The following is a 21,741-nucleotide window of genomic DNA, read 5'->3' on the forward strand; positions in this document are numbered from 1 at the left end:
TATGCCAAAGAGTTCCAAATGAACTGGAATTAATTAGATATGATCCACTTAAAAGACAAAATTTTCATTTAGGAAACAAAGTATTTTGGATATATTGAAACTAAATTTATGATTTAATGAGACTAACTTCCTTTAGCATATAAAAGACTAATTTGCCCTATAGCAGGCTGTGAGAAGGTAACAAATGGAATGTAATTTTGTAATAACAGTCTTAAAGGTACAACATATCAATTTCCTAGCTCAACCAATACATTCCCACCTCCCAGTGAAATACATATGTGAAGTACATGAAAGCCTGCTGATGACTTAATGAACTGATGTATGAAAGAGGACTTACCCCACATTCAGCATTTTCACATCTCCTTTATTACACAATTAAACCAAGAAATCTTTAACCACATTTTTTTTCTAAATTAGAGAAATATCTGTGCTGATTTCTGCACAAGATACAAAACTAAGGCATGGTTTATATAACATAAAACGAGTTCCTTTGAACTGGTCACTGTACAGCAAGTGTTGTAGGATATTTTATTTGATACTGTATTCAACAAAATGGCTCTTACCATGGCCTTGGCCTGGACTCAAAGAAAGTTGGTGTAATTCTTTGGTTGGAGTAAGACATCCTTCTTTTGCCTGACGCTGGCTCATTTTTCCTGGAGTAGAAGTATGAGATTCATCACTGCTTGCTACTGCAGCTGTAAAATAAACATCATAAAATGATGAGTGATATTTCACTGAATACAGTAGAAATTGCCTCCACCCTAAGGAATTTAAGTGCTAAAATGCAACACAGAAAAAGGAAGGAAATGAAAGCTAAAGTAAAAAGGCAAATACTATGTGAATCCCTCAGCTACATATTGTAAAACTGACTTGTAATAAGCCATACTGAGAAAAAACTTACACTGTAAACTGTCAGTTTTAAAGATCATAGTTTAAGCGGGATTTGAGAATGTATAAGGGTGAATAAAGAAACAGTAGACTATTAAAATGGTGCTGGAGCTCCATCAGAAAATATGTAAATAGAAAGAAGGGAAAACATTGTTTTAGAGTGTTTTGAAAATAGGACATTTATTTATGTTCGACAATGGTGAAAAAAGCTACATAGAAATATTACCCACTGATATCTGCTCAGAAAATGTAGAAAGTTGAATGGTGGCACATCCGTGCTTTTGAATACTTAAAGTGGAAAAGTGAGATAATTTTAAATTATTTGATTGAAAAATGTTCAACATAAGGGTTACATGCTTTGTTTCTAAATTCAGCTTCTCTTCCTTCTTTTTAAATCAATGTTGCAAAGGCCTGATTAACTGGACATGATATCTTTGGTCCAATATATCTGGAGGGCATGAAAGAAGCATGGGGTAACATGAATGAAGTAATTGCAAGGTGATTTCTTATCATATTATAGTAGTAACTTTTCGATGATCTGCAGGTCCAATTTAAAATATTATAAAAACATAGCATTTTAATATTGCTTCATATCATTGTTTTCTGTTATCTTTAAAACTGAAGTTTCCTAAAATTAAATTTATGAAAATTATCAAGCTGTATGTACATAATGTATAATCAGCATGCATACTCCATAATCAACTCCTCTCCCTTTTAATTACCAATTCCATACATAAAATTCCTTAAGCAATGTTTGAGATTCTAAACTAAAAAGCTATAGATTCTATAGATTTATCAATCCAAAATCTAATTCCCAAACACATATTTTTGAATTTTTTGAGATGTTAATCCTATTTTTCTCTCAATACAACCGCTTGATAATTTTTCCTTCTTCTGATATTTTACAGTCACAGTGCCCTCTAGAGACATTACAAAAAAATGTAAGTTTCCTAAATTCTCAATTACTAGACTGGGCTCCACAGATGGAAAATCTCACAGCTCTTGAAGCTATCATGCTGAATATAATACAGAAGCCCTATTTATAACAATAACTAGCAAATTAAATACTAGAGGGGAAAATGTATTTTCAGAAAAAGCAATGCGTTACCAGTTTACTTTGCATTGCTTTTCCTGTTTCTTTTTAGTCTCATCATCTCACTGCAAAGTAGCGAAAGCAGAGTATGTATAATAATTTTGGGAATCTATGAAACAAATTATTCCAGGGAGATAATGATTAAAGAAAAGGACTAACCAGACCACATTATTCTTCATTCTTACATTGCTCTTTGTATTTCAGATACCAGAAAAATTACAAGTCTTGAAATGTCAGCATTTGCACAAAGCTAAAGTGTGTCTGATTTATATTATTTCTTTTTACAAATGGACGAAATAGTAGATACAGCTAAGAGTATTGCCCAGTATGATGGCAGGTAAGGCTCTGAAGTGAGTCAGTCAAGCAAGTCAGCTCTTTTACAAATAGAAATTCCAAATTCAAAAACTCAAAAAGATGACAATGATATACCTATAGTCCTGTGAGGGAAATATATGGGCAAGGCTGAAGAATTTAGTCATGCTTGGGGGCCAGATGCCTCTCTAGAAAGAAGACATTCTTATGGCTACTGGGAAAGCACTTTCATGAATATACTTCTAGGTGATGCCATGACCAGACCAAAGAATAAGGGAGTTCACGTAGTCTTTTACTTAAAACAGTTCAGTTAGTGACCATTCAAAGTTGCAATGGCACTGAAAAAAGTGACTGATGACCATTTTTCACATTTACAGCTTTTGCAATATCTCCATGGCCATGTGATCAAAAACCAGAAAAACACATTTCAAAAAAGTTATAAACTGATTTGCATTTTAATGAATGAAATAAGTATTTGACCTCTCCGCAAAACATGACTTAGTATGTGATGGCAAAACCCTTGTTGGGGTCACACATTACTTGTAGTTAGCCACCAGGTTTGCACACACATCTCAGGAGGGATTTTGTCCCACTCCTCTTTGCAGATCCTCTCCACATCATCAAGGTTTCAAGGCTGACATTTGCCAGCTCGAACCTTCAGCTCCCTCCACAGATTTTCTATGGGATTAAGGTATGGAGACTGGCTAGTCCACTCTAGGACTTTAATGTGCTTCTTCCTGAGCCTCTCTTTTGTTGCCTTGGTCATGTGTTTTGAGTCATTGCCATGCTGGAATACCCATCCATGACACATTTTCAATGCTCTGGTTGAAGGAAGGAGGTTCTCACCCAAGATTTGAAGCTATATGGCTCCGTCCGTCATCCCTTTGATGCGATGAAGTTGTCCTGACCTCCTTAGCAGAAAAACACCCCCAAAGCATAATGTTTCCACCTCTATGTTTGACGGTGGGGATGGTGTTCTTGGGGTCATAGGCAGCATTCCTCCTCCTCCTCCTCCTCCTCCAAACACAGCAAGTTGAGTTGATGTCAAAGAGCTCGATTTTGGTCTCATCTGACCACAACACTTTCACCGAGTTCTCCTCTGAATCATTCAGATGTTCACTGACAAACTTCAGACGAGCCTGTACATGTGTTTTCTTGAGCAGGGGGACCTTGTGGATGCTGCAGGATTTCAGTCCTTCACGGCGTAATGTGTTACCAATTGTTTTCTTGGTGACTATGGTCCCAGCTGCCTTGAGATCATTGACAAGATCCTCCTCTGTAGTTCTGGGCTGATTCCTCACTGTTCTCATGATCACTGAGCCTCAGACCAAAGGAGATTGTCAGTTATTTTGTGTTTCTTCCATTTGCGAATAAACGCACCAACTGTTGTTACCTTCTCACCAAGCTGCTTGGCGATAGTCTTGTAGCTCATTCCAGTCTTGTGTAGGTCTACAATCTTGTCCCTGACATTCTTGGACAGCTCTTTGGTCATGGTGGAGAGTTTGGAATCTGATTGATTGCTTCTGTGGACAGGTGTCTTTTATGCAGGTAACAAGTTGAGATTAGGAGCATTTCCTTTAAGAGGGTGCTCTAATCTCAGCTTGTTACCTGTATAAAAGACACCTGGGAGGCAGAAATCTTGCTGATTGATAGTGGATCAAATACTATTTCACTCATTAAAATGGAAATCAATTTATAACTTTTTTGAAATGCATTTTTCTGGATTTTTTTGTTGTTACTCTCTCTCTCACTGTTAAATAAACCTACCATTAAAGTTATAGACTGATCATTTCTTTGTCAATGGGCAAATGTACAAAATCAGCAGGAGATCAAATATTTTTTCCCCTCACTGTAAGTCAGCCAAGCTGAGCAGGGCGCGCTTGTCCCATTCTGCCTCTGGTCTCATCACTGCTGATTGGAGTTCCAGAAGCAGACAAAGAAACTGCAGCAGAGAGGCAGGAGAGGAGATAGTTCACTTGATCATGGAGATCTTTGCAAGGTAAATGAGTCTCCACAGGCCCAGTGCCTGTTAGGTCCCTGTGTGGGGTGTGTGTATAAATAGGCATGGGGAATGTTGCAAGTGTCTCGGGGGTTGATGATAAGGGTGAACTAGTGCTGTGGTGCTGCAACATTTGTAACTTTGGGATTGTGCCGTAAGTACATTTAGGGGTGAAGTCGTAACTTTGAATGGTCACTAAGTGAATTGTTGTAACTCCAGGATTAATTGGAACCTAAACCTTAAATATGAATCAAGGAAAACTTGAAACTGTCAAGTGGAAATGAAGAACACTAATTGGCATAGATTTTTGCTGAATATTAACTAATTTTAATGAGTCTAATGACAGGATCACACCTGTTAGAATAATTTAGTCAGCAAAAATCTATGGTAAACTGTAAGACAAGCAAACAAAATGGGAATAGAATGACTAACAAGTAATTGGAATGTTAAAGCTGAGAAACGGAAGAACCCTAAGTTACAGGAAGTGAATTAGGTAACTGCAATAATTTGGAGACACATATAAAAATGTTTATGCATTATCTATTCATTTTCAAGCAATTTAAATGGAATCTCCATATCTGGACATCACTGGTTGAGCAATGTGTCTGAACCAAACTATGGAAAACAATTTAATTCAGTTCAATAGGATTTTCATTTTTAAAAGTAATGTTTTATGAAGCATTTTAACAATAACTAGACAACCCATACCTTGTTGGGTCATTGTTTCAGAGATATTTCCTTACTTAAACTGAGAAAGAGAATGAGCAACGGTGAGTTAAAAAAAGCAGTGGGAGCAGGAGCCAGTTTCTTTTCTTGTATCACTATTATTATTATTATTATTATTATTATTATTATTATTATTATTATTATTATTATTATTATTATATTTCATCCTGCCTTTTATACAATTCAAGGCAGTACACTTAATATTCCCGTCTCCTATTTTATGCATTTTATTCCGTTGTTTCTAAGTTTACTAAATACTCAGAATTTGCTAATAAAACAAAATGAAGGTATAGCCCTATGAAAACATAGATCTCTCAATGTTCCTGCAGAAACTATTTACTTACTTGAAGTTCCCTGCCATTCTTTGATCTCACCATGGTGCTGGAGGTACAGGGCAATTGAGTACGGAGAATGGCAAACAAAAGTTTCCAGGCGAAAAGGAAAAGAGGAGGAGGAGGAACGCAGGAGATGTAAGAAAAGGAAAAGAACAAGGAAAATAGGTTAGTTTGAAACTAAACATATAACATGCATATCAAATTTGAGTGTGTTTTTTTTTAAAAAAAATACTTAATAGCTTCAAAATAGAGAACTATTTTAAAAAAAAAGCATAGGCAAGTATATTTAGCAAAGCAAAGGTAATTTTAGCTTTTTATTGTAAGGCTAATACTATCTGGAAAGTCATATTTTTTCCTAAAGTCCTTTTAATTTATTCATCAATATTCCTGCTCCAAGTGTTACATGGCAGAGGAAATTAGAAATGAAGCCTGGCTATACTTATTTTTAGAAACTTGAAAGAAAATACTTCATCAAGAGATGAAGTTAAAAAGTACATCCAATATATATTAAAGATGAATGGATGAAGGAATGAATGAAAGCAAGCACTCTGCCTTCAGTTTAACAACAACCAACTCACTGCTACTACTTGTATGTATTTTTCTGTTGCACCAAATTCAGCAAGTGAAGATGGACATATTATAGATTGAATAATTAAACTGGAAGCAAGACAGAGACCACTAAGTGGAAGCAAAACACAAGCCATTAACAGAAATCTTCCAAATATGCAAACCCTACAATCCTATGTATGGAGAAATAGACACTTTTCAGTTAACACCAAACACAATATAAGGTAAAGGTTCCCCCGCACATGCGTGCTAGTTGTTTCCGACTCTAGGGGCCGGTGCTCATCTCCGTTTCAAAGCTGAAGAGCCAGCGCTTGTCCGAGGACATCTCCGTGGTCATGTGGCCGGCATGACTAGACGTCAAAGGCGCACGGAACGCTGTTACCTTCCCACCGTGGTGGTTCCTATTTTTCTACTTGCATTTTTACGTGCTTTCGAACTGCTAGGTTGGCAGAAGCTGGGACGAGTAACAGGCGCTCACTCTGTTACGCGGCACTCGGGATTCGACCCGCCAAACTGCCGACCATCTGATCGACAAGCTTAGTGTCCTAACCCACTGAGCCACCACGTCCCTTTAAACACAATATACAAATCCCCCAAAACTTGAAAAGGAATTTTCTTGTGAATTTCCAATATACACTTATGTTGAGTGGTTGGTCAAAGGGTAAAGAAAGAGAAACTGATAACTGAGGGGAAAGATAACCAATCTTGTTAAATTTCAACTAGCTAATTTTAAGTATTCCATGAAGAGGAAATAGGATTTGGCAACACGTTCCATAAATGCAAACAGGGCTAGCTAGAGATTAAATAAAATGAGGCAGCAACCTTAGGCAGTTAATGCTGAGAAGTATGAAGATGTGCCACATGGTTCATTTGCACTCCAAGTTATCCTGCCCTTCACGTGCCTTGGAGAATATTGTCAACAGTGAATTAAGATTCTATTGCTAATATATTCAATTTTAAACATGAAATTGGGAGATTGAAGTAGAGTACAGAGGGCATATAGAATTTAGAATAGAGATGGCTGGCTGGCTGGATAGATGGTTGAATAGATGAACTGCCAAGATGCAAAAACAGTTATGGAGTACAGTGAACTAGTAGGCTAAGGTGGTGAACTAAAGTTAGATTACAGGTAGTCCTTGCTTAATGATCAGTTGTTTTATGAATGGGTTTTATGAATGGGTTCACTTAATGACTGCCATATTTGTATAAGCTTATTAATAGTTGGTTTTGGAAGCTGCAAGTCAAGTGCAGAAAGAGTTTTTAAGCCCTATTCCTGACTCAAGACTACATTCATCAGAACTTCCTTTTCTTATTAGAAAAACAAAGATTGTTTCAGGTTTTTCTCAAATGGGGAGAAAATCAGCTAAGATGAAAATAGAAATGGCTGCAAAAAAAAAAGCTAAGTATCTCTTTCTCCCTAATACTCCTCTGCTGAAACTGACAACTTGCCCTGACTACTAGGGTGGGGAGCCAGAAAGAAGGACAAGAAGCAGAAATAGGAAACAAAGCTAACTGTACTGAATTAATTTTTTAACAGCTTATGTTTCAGTGATGTTGAAAACATGAATAATGTAGAGTTATACATAACCTGAATTTTCTATACTGTATGAAGTTCTGAATATGTTAGCCTTGTGTTTTTTACTCTGTTCAATGGTTTTCATTACTTGCAGATCATTTCCATTTTCAGCTATTAGAGTATAGCACAGTTTGCTGAAGTTCCTTTCTCCAGTTTTAAAACAATGCTCACTTTCTTCCGGCTTCCCTAAATATATAGTCATGTGAAAAAGAAAAACACCCTCTTTGAATGCTATGGTTTGTTTATCAGGAGATAGTAAGAATCATCTGGTCCTTAGCAGTTCTTAAAAGCAGGTAAATACAACCTTAGATGAACAACACATGACATATTACACCAGATGTGTCAAACTTGCGATGTCACGTGATGTCGCGCAACATATCGGGAGAGTTTTGCCATTGCCGGCAATAGGGTGGGTGCGGCTTCCAGATCACGCGTCCAGCCTGCGGGCCGGCAGTTTGACACCCTTGTATTATACCAATCACCATGTCATCATTTATTTTACAAAAAGAAAGACAAAATGGAGCAGCATTTTTCCATAGGACTGTATATTCAGCATAAATAAATAAATAAGTAAATAAATAATCTACAAGTGCCTTCAAATATTTATTTTAGCCTAATAAATCTCTTAGTTACAGCTAATTTTATTAACTCCACTGATTGAGATTCCATATAAGTAATGCTCTATTTCTCTATATTTTAGATATCACTGTCATTGTTTAAGGAAAAGTAAATAAATTTTCATTAAACTTTTCCCCAACAATTTCCATTCCTATCCATCTTATAAATCTCCCATAAAAATTATGAAACTGAAATTGCCATTGTGGATTCCCTGCATATTTAGTAGTAGATGGTATCAAGAATATTTATAAATATTGAAGATATTTGACTTATTCAAGGGTCCAATTAAAATATACTCAAATTTAAGATTTTTAAAGAAATTCTGCCAGTTTTCTTTCTATGTACATACTTTTAAATTTCTTAAGTTAAATCTCAAGTGACACTATTTTTAGAGACTTTTATCCTCACTGACAAAGCTATGATTTATCAGCTGCCATGCCATCAAAAAAAAACAACAACACCTGGAACTTCCTACAATTCATAATCAGATTTAATCTAGTCTAAACTACTAAAAACACATTCTATGTAACACAGTACTCGAAGACAGATCAGGAGATGCTAAGCTTAAGAGAGATAAGTAGTTAAGAGCATATAATAGTGATCCAATTCCAGGTACAATAGATACTAGTATACCTTATGAACCAAGTTTAAAAAGCCTGATGTCTTATCTTAAAAATACAAACTACCTTTCTGTAGACTATTTGAAGAATCCTTCTTCCCTGAATGAATGACCAGATCTCAGGATCAGCCATAGTCGTTGTGTCTATCCATCCTTAAAATTTGTTTGGACCTTTGTGAAATTGTCTCATTGATATGAAATACCTTATCATGGTAAATATGTCTGATTTAAAGGAAATATTTCAACTTTAGTTTCAAATAAATAATTGCTATGCTCATCAACTATTTTCCATCTATTATAGTGAGATGTTAAGTGGAGTGCAAAATGGGGCACTATGGACTCTTACATTCTTCAGCATAGCTTACTAATGTTTGAAAAGGTGAAGAAAATGCTTAACAAATCTGCAGGACACAAAAACTAATAGCTTAGAGCAGGGGTCCCCAATTCCTGGGCTGCAGCCCACTATCGGGCCATGGCATATTTGGAACTGGGCAATGTGACTGGCGGGCAGCCATGCATGCGTGCGCCAGTTGACCTATGAGTGTATGTGTGCCGGACTGCCATTTGTGCAGGCTGCTTCTCCTCATCCAGGCACCAAACTGCAAAGATTGAGGACCACTGGTCTATTCAGAACCGGGCAACATGAGCGGTGGGATGGCGTGCGTGCACACACGCACGAAGCTAAACTTGTGCAGGTCAAGCTGCGCACATTCACACATGCACGCCAGCCTGCTGATCTCAGCCTGTTTCCCCCCCTCAAGCCAGGCTGCCAAGCCACAAAGTTTAGGGACCGCTGGCATAGAGAACACAGGAATAAAATTCAAGATGATCTTAATTAGTTAGAAAAATGATCTTAATAAAACAGTAAATGAAATTTAACAAAGATGAATGTAAAATTCTTTCTAGAAGAATTTTATAAATGCAATCCACCAATAAAACGTTCTATGACCCTGATGGTCACTACCTGCCAATATGTGGGCTGCCACATTTTGCACAAAATGTAGTCTTCCAGGGGTCTTTACAGTCAGCTCTATGTAGTAGACATTGCGATAGTGATGCAAGCACATCACCTGCAAAGTGATAAAAGCACAACGTTTGCAAGGTTATTCTGCTGTACGTAGGGCTGCTATTGGCACACTAGCCGAAGCCGGGCAAAAGATCTTCTGTTCATGGCCCATACGTAGCCATATAACAGTAATTGTGAATATAGGAGAACCTCTTATTTGCAGACACAGCAATGGATCCAGCTGAGAATCACAATGAACAAATGGAAATTCCATTTAGAATGGGTTCAACTTCAGTTGGTTTACTCAGTGAACACATTCATAGCCTCCAGATTGATTTGCCAAATACTATTATAATAATTCTATTTGGAATTCATGGGGAATTCTTTTACAACCAATAGTTCCAGCTTTGCCAGGAGCTCTCCAAAAGCAGTTTTTGAAATCAAGTTGAGTTCATTGCCCAAAATAAATCCAGTAACATTTGAGAAGATCCAGGTAACTACTTTCTCCCTGCAGCTGTATAAAATCAAAAGCCTTTATTATGACCTTTAGTTCAAAAAGCACTATAATAAAAATACAGACCTATAATAAGTTAAAAAGTAAATGTGATAAAAATTAATTATTTATAGATATAAGCATATTATAAATACAGGTAATCCTTGAGTTACAAATGTAATGGAGCCTGTCAATTATATTCGTAACCCAAGAATTCGTTGGAGTGAATCACGTAAAATGAATGTGAAAACTCCCTGTTTTCGCCCACATGTTCGCTAATCGAATGTGCAGGTTGTTAAGTGCACATGATGTATCTCAGGGTGAGGAAGGCCATGGGGGGCCTAGTGATGGAACAGGCCACCTGCTTGAGACACCCAAGGCCTCCCTCAACTCACTGATACCTCATGCTCCCCACACTTACTTTCCCCCCATCCTGCCATGCTGGGAGGAGACTCACCATGCGAAGATCTAGCAAGCTGTCTCTTCAGCCTCTTTGCCGCGGTTTCTGTGTCTGCTCCTGGTGCTCCAAAAGCAGAGTGGGGAGAGCGGGACAAACATGCTCAGCTCAGTTTCTCTGACTCACCAAGCCTGCATGCCACTTCTGGAGCAGTGGGCAGCCTTGGTGAGTCTCCCCCAAAGCCTTCCAGTCTTGGTGTGAAAAGTGCATGCCAACAGGCGGCTTTAGGGCAGCAAAATTGCATTGCCTCAGTGTCCCACTGGCAACTGGAAGCTTCTGGATGCTGTGATCTCGCAGGACTTCAGGCACACATAGGCATGAGATCACGGCACCCTGGAAGCCTTTGGGAGAGACTCCCCAAGGCTGCCCGCCACTCCAGAAGTGGCATGCAACCTCAGTGAGTCAAAGCAATCAAGCAGGGCATGCTCATTCCGCTCTCCCCACTCCACTTTTGGAGCACTGGCAACACCACTTTGCCACCATCAGGCTAAAGTTCCTAAGGATTAGAACTCATACTCATGCGGTTTTCCACATCAGTTCCTTTAATTACCATATCAAACTAGCTTTCTTAATATTTTATCCATTTTAAAATTTTAACTAAAATTACTGAGGGATATACAGTAGGCTTAAAGTGGGGCATGAGACTGCTTATCTAAAAGTTGACCTTGGTCAAAATTAATTATGGAAAGGAATATATTTTTTATATACAGGCATATATTTTAGGAAATTCCTTCCCTATGGATGTATTATTTGCCAACTACTTTGTATAAAATTACTCACCGAAGCTCTATCAGAGTCCCCCTCAAATGAAGCAATTTCCATCCTGTGGGCACAGCTTTTCTTTCCATTAAAGTACTTCCATTCTTCAGTCTATCAAAACAAGAAGGGTGGTGGTGGTGGTGGTAAATAACTATGAAGTATTTGATAGAGAAAACGGAGCTTTTTTAAAGGATAATGGTATAAGAGATCCCACCCAAAAAAGATACAGGACTATAATAAGATTTCCTTCAAAAAGGCAATGATCTGACGATGCGAATAACATTTATTTTCTAATTGGTAAGACAATTAACATGCCTTTGTTTTGGAACATACCGGTATATAATTTTTCAGTGCTAGAGCTTACTGACTCTATTGAAGGATCCAATTAGGTTAGTTAAATGGATTACCTAAATATCACCAAAGTTTGTTGTCAAAACTGCAAGCAATCCATTCTGGAGGCAGCTGATTGCCTTTCCATCACCACCACTTGAATTTTCTTTTTTCTCTTCCCACACGCACATACACAACATCAAATTTCCTGCCTGCCTTGGAACTGTAAGGAACATGTTCCAGGGCATTAAATAGAAAATACTATTTTAAAGGGCGTGAGAAAGTTAAAAGGGACTATTGCTTTTAGATGGTGAAAAACTCTAATCCTAACCTCAGAGAGCTTAAAATCCAGTGGGAGTTGTTAATTTACTTGGCAGCACAAAGTCAGGATGAATCCCTCTTCCCACCTAAATCTTTTTCCTGATTTTGGTCTTATTAGCACCTTTCCTAAAAGAGGTAAAGAGAGACAGGATGTCTTGTAAAAAGGTTAAAAGCCCAAGAGCTACAGAGTCCTGGAAGCAATGTATCTCTTTTTATGTTGCAGGCCCATTTCTGATATTTATGCTATGTCCCCGATTGGTCAGCTTACTTACTAAGGCAGCATCCTGTGCAAACTTACTCAGGATTAAATCTATTGAGCTATGAAGAAATTAATGCTGCAACATAGGGTTCAACAGCCCAGCTGCAGTGTATATGACTATATGTGCTTCAAATCCTATAGGAGTGAGATTTCCTCCAGAATAAATATATATGAGAACTGCATTTGCAAAGGAAGGAAGAGGATGGGTGCTAAAGTGGCTTTAGCAAGGCTGTTATAGTGAGGAAAAAACTGAATTTAATTTTGCTATATTAGTCCATTATTTCTGATTACGCAGCATCTCATGTTTATGCATGCCATGCTATTAGCATTTCTAAGTAAAATATGCTTTCTAAATTACATCACCAATGCTGATTCTGCTGCATAATTTTTTCAACTTCATAATATTAAGCTGTCACCCTCATCCTCAGCATATGTATATTTTAGCTTGTTTTCTTATTAGGCCTAACAGATATTTATGTTGTGATAACATTTTTTAAGATATGGATCATTTACAAGCTGGTAATTGCAGACAGTACAGCAAAAGGCGAAAAAAGTGAAACATTCTAATGCCATAATTGGGGCATCCATTTCTGTAAAAATTAAGTAATTTTAATATATAAATTTGTATAAATTAAGTAAGCAGAAGTTTCATTCTATTACTAGTATTCTATTGCAAGTGTTTTGTCTCTTAATTAGGGGTTCTGGATTTTTTTTTGCTGATGGCCTGAAAAAATTTAAAAACCCTTGTCCTAACAAATGCCCTTATCTTCAGCAATTTAAGATGTGTGGACTTCATGCTGGCTGGAAAATTCTGGGAGTTCGAGGTTCATACATCTTAAAGTTGTTGAGATTGAAAAACACTGTTCTGGAATATTAACAGTAAATATAACAATTGAACAAAAGGAAAGCAAGGACATACCCTTGTTTACTTCTTTTTAAAATGAGTACAGAAACCGGAAAATCTCCTGGAATAATCCATCTACCTTGCATATACTTCTTTTCATGCAATATTGCAATTAAACTTAGTAAAACATGATTTATAACTCCCAATTTTTCCCATAGTCTGTCTCTAGATATTAATTATAAAAAGGAAAATAAATAAATAAAGCGAGTTTATGTTTTTCCATAACAAGAATAATTATCTACTCCCATGCTCTTCCCAACTCTTGTTAATATTAATACTAGAAATGATTTCTATAGCTGCGGACGGCCCATGACCTTCGATCCTTCCGCCGTGACCTGAAGACATGGTTGTTCCAACAAGCGGGCCTGGACTGACCATGGTTTTTAATTTGGTTTTTATTGTGTTAAATTGTCCCGTTTTTCTTATATTCATTGTTATTTTTTTAAAAAAATTTTGTATTTTATGTCTCTTAATTTTTATTGTTGTGAGCCGCCCTGTGTCCTTAGGGAGAAGGGTGAAATATAAATTTAATAAATCCTAATCCTAATCCTAGTTTAAAGGAATAAAGTAAATGTCTCCATAGCAAATAATGCAACAAAAAAATCCTTGAGCAAAAAAGTCATTCAGTAACACTTCCTCTGTTAACTTGCTATTTCAATTTTGAGCATCCTGTTTACTGACTTCAAAAGTTGATTGTGCTCTCTGCAGTCATAGGAAACTGAAAAGCATGGCATTCTCTGTATCAAACAATGGTGAATATCAAACAGCATTTAATATACTTCACTATAAACATATTTTGCATGAGTCCTATGTTGATAATATTTAGTACTACCGCACATTTTCACCCCAAACTTTTTAAAGCAATATCCAAAGGAAATTATGTTACATAAAATCTTTCATCATGGCAATCATGGTGAAAAGACAGATCTCAGCAGGAAATCATTGCATAGTACATTGCATGCTCATCTGAGTAAATTAAATTGAGTATATTAAAAACAGACTATGGTAATACATTTCTAAGGAGCAGATCAATAAGTATGCAACTGTGCATCTTTTTTCATAGATAATTCCCTTTCCAACTAAAGGTAACTACTGTAGTTGCAATTGAGATGTCAGCCTCTTAATCCAATACAGCAAGGAAATGAAAAAAAAATATTTTCTCTTCGGCCTTTTGAATATCTGGCCATATAAATTTGCCCATATAAAATAGCTAGGTGCTGTCTTCTGTTCATTTCTGTAAGTTCTCCATTATATCAACTAATTCAGAGTTAACTTAGTGCTTATATTTCCTAACTGCTAACCAAACTGAATTATACTGTAAAGGGGAAGGTAATTCAAAATGCACACTGTATCCCATTTTGGGAGAAAAAACACAAATTAACAAATGATCAGTCATTAAACTTGTTGAACCACCACAGCCTTAATCAGTGGTTTTATTTAGATAAAAAATTGCTAACACTGTATTCATTAAGTGTGTGTGGGGGGGAAATCATGTATACATTTTCCTGAAAATTTTTACAAATACTCCTGTTTATGAAAGTAGGCATTCTAAATGTTCCATACATTATTGTGTATAGGTGGCTCTACTCCATGTGAATTGAATAGTAACTACGGTATCTTCAGTATGGAGCCTACTCTGCTTATTTAAGCACTCATTTCTTTATAAAGAAGACCACTCATCATTTTCCATAGAAACCACAGATATTTTTAAAAAGCAGCCCTAGTTATCATTCCTATTTAAGAAAAAGTTATGATTGTATATAACAGTACAGGAAATGTAAATCAATTCTCACATTGCAAAAATGAAATTACTATGAACAAGCTTAAAGTGAATGTTGGAATCATTAACACTTTTCGTCCTAAATAACTTATTAAATTGTTAAAAATGGTAGTGTGGGAATTCATTTATAACACACAATAAAACTGTTTTAGAATATTATTTCTGGATAAAATAGTTATAGATTTGTTAGTCCTCTTTTGGTATTAGCAAGAAACTTGGTGTTTTTTTCTTTTTTAAAAATCTACATCAAGTCCTCCAGATTTCGTTTATTTTCTAAAGAAATAAGACTATGGGAAATGTGAATTTTGGGAAAGAAACTTTTTTCTTAAGGGAAAATTCAATAAATTATACCTTAGGTACAACTTTGCAAAATTTGTGAAAATCTGTTTAAAGCAGGAAGAAAAAAGAATCAGAAATCAGAAAAATTATAGAATGCTATCTTGTGATACTAAGCATTGTAATTAAAAATACATATAGTCTTAAAAGGCCATATACATTTGATAAAATAAATAATAAATATGATAAAAATGCAAATAATAAATTTGATAAATTACAAAAGCTATTAAAACCAATCTCTGCATATGCAGAATTCCCAATTCAAACAGTAATTCTAGAAGCTTGACTACCCAATCAATATTCAGCAAAGAGTTGAATATTCTATTAGCGCTGTCTACATCACAGGTTAAGAGAAATATATCTCAAATAAATTCTATTAGTGATCACTACATCTTATAAATTCTATTAATGATCACTACATCACAAGTTAAGAGAAGTATCTTGAGATGGGCATAGATATTTTACAAGGGAAAAATTGTCTTTTTATAATAAGAAGTTGAGAGGTCAGAAAATATCTATAATTACCACAAACTAGTTGCTGGCCAAATCATTTATTAACAATACCTAATCAGAAAATAACAATTCCAAGTCTATTTTTTATGAATGCCAGCAGCACAGGAGATTGCATCAACTCCCCTAGTAAACAGCTATAGTTTATGCAATCTCATTACAACAGGTTGCCATATTGCTGATGTTAAACACAAACAGTTCTCTAAAATCTGATGTGTCACATACTGTATGCGTGGAACAAATAAGTTTAATTTTAAGATTAGTACTATACATTACATATGTCCTGAATACACAGATTCCTCTTTCTTAAAAATCTTGAGAATCTGAGAATTGACTTTCTATTAATCATAGAAAGATTAAGATGAATTTTTGACATTACATTGTTCTCTTTTCTCTTCATTATGGATAATCACAAAATAATTCTGCAGGATTCCTTCTTATGGACGCTGAAATAGTGAGCTCAATATAGATTTTAATTGGGAACAGGTAGCCCATCAGATAAAGTCTTATTGTAGAACAAAATATGTAGAATTATGAGGTTATTAATATTATGTATGCTATGCACTGAATCAGAGATCCAGAGTATTTTAAATATGTTGCTACAATGTTATTACTTATATTACCACCTAGTTGATGGGTTGTTGGCAACAATATATTGGCTTGCATGACAATCTTTAAATTAGAAAACAGAATGAGCATGTTTTGAGTAAGACAGGGCTATGGCGACATTTAACATTAACCAGAATTTAAGAAAAGTGACCGTCATTGTGTCCTTACTGTTAGCACAAAACACAGTAGGTGGTTTTGATATACCTAAGTCTGGTAAGTTCTTTTATTAAAAACATTATATGAAAGGCTTGGTTCAACAAAGCCATGATATATGGTAAAGGTAAAATGGTATTAATATTAATAGGTCTGTTGACAAATGAAGATTAAGAGGAAGAGGAACAAATGCTACTGAAAATGAATGAGGAAATAAAAACAAAAATAAAAAATAGGTATTACACATGGTGGAAAATATTTGTAGCTTGGGTGGTAGATGGTGGTGGCGGTTTGTTCTCCAAGCTTGTTCAATTCCCGAATGTTTAGTCACCAGGCAAGGTAACATCAGCAGCAGCACAAATGTCTTGTTTCAGTTCTCTTCTGCTTTTACAGATCTTATATGTTTGTGAAAGTCAAACGGGAAGAATATAACCAAGCTGAATAAATAGGAGGTGAACCATGCCCCCCCTCTTTTAAACATTGTCATATTCTGATACATTCTCTTTCACAGCCCTTGCCTTGTGGAGTAACATGCCCACCATAGATATGGATGGCTCCCACCCTCCAAATGTTCTACAAGTCTCTTGAGACCAGGCATTGTTTCTAGGAATGACTTAGGATGCTTATGGATATCCCGCTGAATCTTCTGTGAATGTTATTGATGTGGCTTTGTCATGTTTTTTTAAACTATGCATTTTGAATATTGTCAGCTACCCAGTTTTTGGAATTGGGTGGCTTCAATATCCAATAAATTAAATTATATCAAATTATATAACATAAATCATGTAGAATATATAGCTGAAAATGAAGGTATCTTTTAATTATGAGCAAAAGGAATGTAATATATGAAGTTGTATCATCTAAACTGTAGTGGGTGTGTACGAAAGAATTTTTAAGCTAATGATAATTACGTTATACTCTCATGAATAATGATTAAAAAACCAAGGATGGAAAGAAAATTGCCCAATATTCTGAATGAATGCAATCAGGGATGGGGATACTAACTTTTAGCTTGCACATGGATTGCAACAATGAATGGGACAGAGATTATATAAAAAAAAATGATTGGGTAATTCACAAAACTAAGAATAAATAGGAATATTAATAGGTTCAGATCTGTTTAGTAAAAGGTTTCTTTGAATGTTTAATTATAAATCTACACATAATAAATTGCAAAAGAAATGAATGTAACAACATGACTGATTTGACTTTTTTATGAAAGCTAGAGAATTAACAAAGGATATGAGGAAAGTATGAACCTCTGAATATGGGCAGACCATTATTTGGTAGTGCCTAGAGAGGATATAGGAAGAAATACACATTAAAAAAATATTTATGAAGGAATGAATGTCAGAAAAGAAAGTATGAGTCCGGTATGAAAAACATTAATTTCCCTAGAATGAATAGGAAGGTGGATTTAAAGAAAGACTTCTTGGAATAAAGTGAAAATATTGCAAAGTGCCACAAAAGTGTGAAGTCTTTTAAAAAAATATGTTTGATGGCTCTATGAAGTGAAAAGCTGTGGTGAAGAAAAATTGAGTATTATTTCTGCAAAAGATCAGTATTAAAGATTTTTATATAGAGAAAAACCAGAATTAAAGACACTGAAATGATAAAAAGAGTTTGAAAGGAGGTTAAAAGGGCTATACAAGCAGCAAAGAAAATAAGAAATAAGAATGAAAGTAATGACATAATTTTGGATGAAACTGAAATGAGAGAATGGAAGACACTTTAGAGATATGTATGGGAATGATGGTGACATGTTGAAGAGTAACCACATTCCCAGCTCAGTATTTTTCATATATCTTTTATATGTGTGGCCTTAATGTTTTTCAACATTCTCATAGCACTGGTTTCATTTTCAAAAACTACATCTTTGCCAGATAATAGAAAAATTTCATCATTGTTTCCTTATACAGGTAATCCTCAACTTACAATCACTCATTTTGTGATCATTCAGTTAGAATAGCATTGAAAAAAGTGACTTACAAATGGTTCTTGCACTTACAACCATATCAACATCCCCACAGTCATGCGATCAAAATTTGGGCATTTGGCAACCAGCATGTATTTTACATCTGGCTTCTGACAAGCAAAGTCAATGGAGAAAACTGGATTTACTTAATGCTCTTCTAGTCCGAATGCTAGATCCATAATAAAGATATTTTCTGTCACATTTCCAAACAATACAGTAAAAGCATTTAGCCGAATAGCTAAATATGGGCCTGTTGGTGGCCTCCTTCAACCACTCTAGCCAGAGGAGAAAAACATGGGACAGGAAAGATTCAGTATTCCATACTATTAGACAGGATGTGAGCAGATTGCTGCTTCAGAAAAGTGATAGGAGGCAACATCTTCGCCAAGTCTTCAAGAACTTGACAGTGAGGGGAAGTGTGATTCCTTGCATGAAGGAGGACGGAATGCCACTCTCACCCAAACAGCAGAAAGATGCACTCCTGGTACAGCGTCTGTAAGCCCTCCATTGCTGTTTGGAGCCTGCAAAATTATCACTTCAAAGCTCATGCAACATTTAGGAGCTATGCTCAGATAGAGTCTCTCAGCACAACACTGCCCTCTCTCTTTTCTGACACTAAATTATCACTATGAATCCTCAAGGGGCTGGCCCGTTTCTAGTCTAGAATAGTCAGTCGCCTCCCACAGATGACAAACCTCTCAGAGGCTTAGACTCAAATTTTAAACTTGATAGCCTCCCCTCCAAACTTGCATGCATCCCTGTTAATTATTACTGAAAAATACCAAAGCCATTGCTGTTTCCCCCTGTGCACTGTAATGCATTTTATTAGTAACCTTTTAAGCCTGAATTTCATTTAAAACAATCAAAAAATGAGCTGCATTTCCCTCCTATTAGGTGACAAGTAAAAATAAAGACAAAATATTTTTTTCTTTCTTTGTAAATTCCCAATATCATTTTTATTTTTTGATAGAACTGGATATAATATTCAGGCTTTGTTGTTTTTCCTGAGGGGATAAATGCTGCCACATTTTACTTGATTACATTCAAGTTTGTTTTTAACAACACTCATGGTAAACATTGGTGTTCTGGCTAATGAAAAAAAAAACAGTGCTAGAACAAGTGGCCAAAGTGAAACAACAAAACTGTAGGTCTGTTTAACAATCAATCTGTGTTCTTTTAAAAAATGTATTTAACATATTTTTGTTTAATCGTATAGTGTGATGCTCTTTATATTTAATTCAGTAGACATATTTATCATGAAATATAAAAAAGCTTCATTACTGTTGCCTTCAAGCTAATGAACAATTTGACTTTCAGATCCTTGATTTAGATTATACCTTCAAACACTATTAAAAAGGTGCTTTAAATTATGGCAAACATGGAAACAAGCAGCACAGAAACAAAAGGATTTGCTTCGACATACATTTCTTATGCAATCAAGTTACATGTATTCATAATGACTTACAAATACTGCAACGTATCTTGGCAGAATGAGCTATTGGTTGTGATGCAGAACTGGGCGCTGATTAATACGGTAAAAAGGAATACAGTGCTGTAAGTCAAATTATATGACTGAGAATTTTAAATGGTACTGGCAACAGGAACATGGTGTGCTGCTTTTGTGCAATTCAGGTAGCGCAATATATCTGCCTACTTAGTTCGCTTACTCAGGGCTCTTGCAGCAAATTTTAATGTACAGCCATTTCTGAGTTATACACTTTCGTTAAATTTATTGGTGCCCCAGTATTGTGGCTTTAGAACAGCGTTTTCCAACCTTAGGAACTTGAAGATGCGTGGACTTCAACTCCCAGAATTCCCCAGCCAGCATAGCTGGCTGGGGAATTCTGGGAGTTGAAGTCCACGCATCTTCAAGTTCCTAAGGTTGGAAAACGCTGCTTTAGAAAGCAGAAAGCTGATCTCACACCTTTATCAAACCCTACGGTATCTATAGTTATCAAAACACCGGGGCGACAATGGGGACACCTTTGTTTTCACAACCAAAAATGATTTCAAAAGAAACCAATCTATACGAAGAGGCAGGAGAGCTGTGCTATTAAAAACTCCGGTTCACATCCCCAAAGCCGTCACGAAACGCAACTGGAATCATCAGCACCATCTTAAAAAATTTTTTTTTTCGCTTCGATACCAAGGCAGAGCCGCCGGGAACCGAGAGACGCGCCCAAGGTCATGCACGCAACAGGGCGCAGACGCCAGGAAGACTAGCCAAAAGCTCCGCTGAGGGGACGAGTCTGGCCTTGCCTCGCCGCCCACGCCTCCCTCCCCACAAGGAACCGGGCTACGACGCAGCTCGGTGGGACAACGCTTCGCCTTCCGAGCAGCGGCACCAGATTGGTGCAACGCTTCCCTCCGTCCCGCCCCCTTACCTCTCTTTCTAGGGGTCCAGAGGCAAAGGGGGAGGAGCGATCCACCGGTTTCCGGACCCTCCGGCTCCGGAAAGGGGCAGGGCCAGGGCACCCAGAGGCTCGAGGAAAAGGGCAAGCTTTTGCAAGTCGAGAGGATCCCGTTCGCCCGCCCGTCGGGATGCTTGCTCTTTGTCCCTCGCTGGTGGAAAACCACGCTCTTGTCCCTCGCTGGTGGAAAACCACGCACGCGTGTCCCTCCTCCCCTTCCCGGTCCGCCTGGCGCGCACGCAGCTCTTCTCGCCGCCTCTCTCGCTCGCTGCCGTTGCCGCTCAGGACGTCGCCGCTTGATTCTCTCATCAACGGCGGCCACAACTCTTCCCTCACCTCCCGCTCGCGGAGACCGCGAGTCAGCGCTGGGGAAAAGGGTGGGCCTTTCGCAGCCAACCACGCCCTTCTGGAAAGTCATGTGATTGGGCATCCTCAGCACGGGGCTGAGGTAACCACGGGGAGGCGCCGCCCTCCGCTTTTACCCAGCGCCTGAGCTGAAGGCCTTCCTCGCGTGGCTCAGCTGCTGTGAGCTTAAGTTTGTCCGACGATTTTGCAATTTTTTTTCCCCTAAGTCATCGGTAATTTCGTTTTTATCTGAGCACAGTGTTTCAGGAGAGGTTGATTTGCAACAATAGGGTAGTCCCACCGTAAAAAAACAAAAAACGAAATGGGAAATGTTCGACTAAATCAGGGGTCTTCAAACTT

The 21,741-nt window shown here is 37.0% G+C and overlaps 1 protein-coding gene across 7 annotated transcripts in view; it reads right to left on the reverse strand.

The window, feature by feature from the left end:
* The window catches only part of OSBPL8 (oxysterol binding protein like 8), an 80,411-nt gene extending 59,018 nt beyond the window's left edge, over positions 1-21,393 (reverse strand). For 3 of the 7 annotated variants that reach the window (XM_083365130.1, XM_083365128.1, XM_083365129.1), the window contains exons 1-4: positions 21,010-21,393; positions 11,470-11,559; positions 5,363-5,399; positions 564-695 (exon numbers count right to left, since the gene is read on the reverse strand). In XM_083365130.1, coding sequence (XP_083221256.1) covers positions 564-695; positions 5,363-5,399; positions 11,470-11,559; positions 21,010-21,345 — 595 coding nt within the window. In that variant the 5' untranslated portion in view covers positions 21,346-21,393. The other 4 variants (XM_083365132.1, XM_083365134.1, XM_083365133.1 and 1 more) reach the window with 4 other exon arrangements.
* Between the last annotated feature and the right edge of the window lie 348 nt (positions 21,394-21,741).

Source organism: Vipera ursinii (genome assembly GCF_947247035.1).
Source record: "Vipera ursinii genome assembly, chromosome: 6".
NCBI classification, from domain to species: domain Eukaryota; kingdom Metazoa; phylum Chordata; class Lepidosauria; order Squamata; family Viperidae; genus Vipera; species Vipera ursinii.